Here is a 2,477-nt window from a genome sequence, read left to right as displayed (position 1 = left end):
CACACACCTCGGAAAGTCCAGGAACCCGCACCGGAATCTCGACGGACTTCCCACTTCCGGGACGGCGGCCCGCGAGGCTCAAGGCGCGTCGCCCGCTCGCAGACCAGCGCCTCGGCGCCCCCCCCCCTCCCCGCCAAGTCGGTCGGGCGCGCGCAGCGCCACTTCCGGCGTGCGAGGCGGTGACAATGGGAGCGGCGCGGGCGGCGCCGGGAGGCAGCTGACAGGCGTCTGCGGCTTCGCTTCATGGCCGCTCTCCCGCGCAGCCTGCGCTGTGTGAGGACCCGGGCGGCCCGCGGCCGTCCGCAGCCGGGGCCGGAGGCGGGAGGCCGAGCTGGGACGTGCGAGCCGCGCCGCTGAGGCGTAGCATGTGAAGCGGAGACGGCCTCGAGCGCGGGGCGAGCCTCTCAGCCGGCCGGCATGGCCACGACGGCCGAGCTCTTCGAGGTGGGTCCCGGGGCTCGGCGGGCGGCGGCGGGGGAGGGGCGGGGACGGACGCCGGGCCTCGCTCGGGTCGCCGGGGCCGAGGTGCTGGCGGCGGGAGCCCAGGCTGGGCGAGCCGGGTCCTCCGCGCGGATCCTCGCGCCGAGCGGGGCACCGGGGGCCACCGCAGCCGGGGCTCTCGGAGACCTGTCCCCGTGGACGGCCCGGCAGGCTGGAAGTGGCACCGGGAGCCTGCCGGCTTACCGTACAGGCTGAAAGCCTGGAGGATGTTTTAGGACAATAAAGGCCTGATTAGCCTCAGCGGTGGGCTTAGGGCAGCGACACAGCTCATGGCGTTTAATAGCCGTGGAACCACCCCGCTCTACTTAGAGAATCCTTAAGGTGCGAGGTGCTGTGGGCGGTCAGATGTATTTCTTTAGTGTCTGGATACTTCAACTTGAAATTTGGATTTGGTGGTGTTCGTCGTTAAGAAGCTGTGGTGTTTGAGATAATGGAATGGGTGACAAAACAATGCAACAATGTTTCCTTATGTAAAAAAAAAAGAAGTAGAGATAAGAGGAAAAATGAAGGCTCTGCCGGGCTTCCTTCCTATCAACAGAAGTGTAGTTGTAAAGCACACTGCGGTTCCAGTAAGAATATCACCACGGGTGAAAATCGGGTCCTCTCGGTTTGAGCGTCAGCGTGGATTGTGGCTTGAAGTTTAAATGCCGTGGTTTCCATAACAAACTCAACTTTTTTCACTGTTACTTTTTTGTTACCGCACCTTGGCTTGCAGTTTTGCCTAGCACAGACATCGCATTTGTTCACTGAAATAGCATGCTTAAATTGTAAGTTATAACGAAAGTGATTTGAGTGGAGGGTTATAATTAAACTTAAGAAGAATTATTGCATTTTCTTAGGTGTAGTATCTGGAGATGCACAATATTAGCGTCTCTAATCATAAAATTCTGCCATCTGTTTATTTACACTGGGCCAAGGAAACCGTCTTAGTCCTCTGAACTTTTACTGTGTATCCTTGATCAAAATACTAGGTAATTCTGTAGTTCCTTGTTTCAATTTTTACATCTGTACAGGCTTTGAGATATTTAAATAATGGGTTTCACTAGTCACTAATTAACAGAAAACCATCCCATTACCCTACTGCTACAGTGAGTTCTCTTTGATGCTAACAGTTTTGTCTTGGATCATGCTCTATTTCCTTTAAATGTGTGATCAGATGAGTCCAGTAACTTACTTGAAAAAGTGTTCTCTTTCCCAGGGATGTAGAAAAGGGGGTGAAGAAATGTGTGTTTGTTCTCTAGGTCTTGCCATTTAGTGGAGAGTTGTTAAAGTTGTTTAACTTAGAGACCAGTTCTGTAGTAGTTGATTAGGTAGTCACCAGAAGGTTCTTAGGACAGACTTAAGCATATCGATAGGTCTTATAACTGAAGTGACCCCCCCATCATATGTATCTTATTTCATCAAAATTAAAACCATAGTAATAGCTACAATTAAATATTATCAGTTATGTATAATTAAGAAGTCTATTTGTCTTTTCCTGAATTGCTGTGAGTCTAACCCTGTAAGGACTCTGCTCATGAGTAAGTCTTTATTCCCCAAGTGAAAAGTTGACTTCTTTGCTTAGAAAGGGGAGAAAGAAAATGGCCCCCTGTCTTTGCTGCCATTTCTGCAGCTACTGCCGTCACTATAGGTTGCAGATCTCCTAGTCTAAGCCACAGCTGGAGAACTGGGGGAAACAAGGCAGGATGTAGTCAAGGATATTTTGTTTTTATGCATCCTGGTTTTCATGTACTACTAAATAAAATTGTACTTTCATTTTCCACATTAGAAAAATTTAATGGAAACAAAGTAGAGCTTTGAACCCATGAAATTTCATTGTTAACTCGGCTTCTTGTAAAATCTTATTATTGGTTTGGTGACTCATCTTTTTTAACAGACAACTTCTGACAATAAAATCAAACTGTAGGATCTTTCCTCAGTTGACAGAATGATTTATTAATAGATGACTCAGTGGTTGCAATAATGTGCTGGAAGTT

At 49.4% G+C, this 2,477-nt stretch overlaps 1 protein-coding gene across 1 annotated transcript in view; it reads left to right on the top strand.

The window, feature by feature from the left end:
* The first annotated feature begins 131 nt into the window (after window positions 1–131).
* The window catches only part of Exoc5 (exocyst complex component 5), a 59,161-nt gene continuing 56,815 nt past the window's right edge, over window positions 132–2,477 (top strand). The window contains exon 1 of the mRNA XM_050162396.1: window positions 132–444. Coding sequence (XP_050018353.1) covers window positions 418–444 — 27 coding nt within the window. The 5' untranslated portion in view covers window positions 132–417. The remainder of the gene's footprint in view (window positions 445–2,477) is intronic.

Source organism: Alexandromys fortis, unplaced genomic scaffold, assembly GCF_014885135.2.
Source record: "Alexandromys fortis isolate MF-2015 unplaced genomic scaffold, M_Fortis_MF-2015_v1.1 scaffold_130, whole genome shotgun sequence".
NCBI lineage: Eukaryota > Metazoa > Chordata > Mammalia > Rodentia > Cricetidae > Alexandromys > Alexandromys fortis.
The sequence above is the reverse complement of the archived record's forward strand: the minus strand, read 5'-3'. Positions and strand labels throughout refer to the sequence as shown.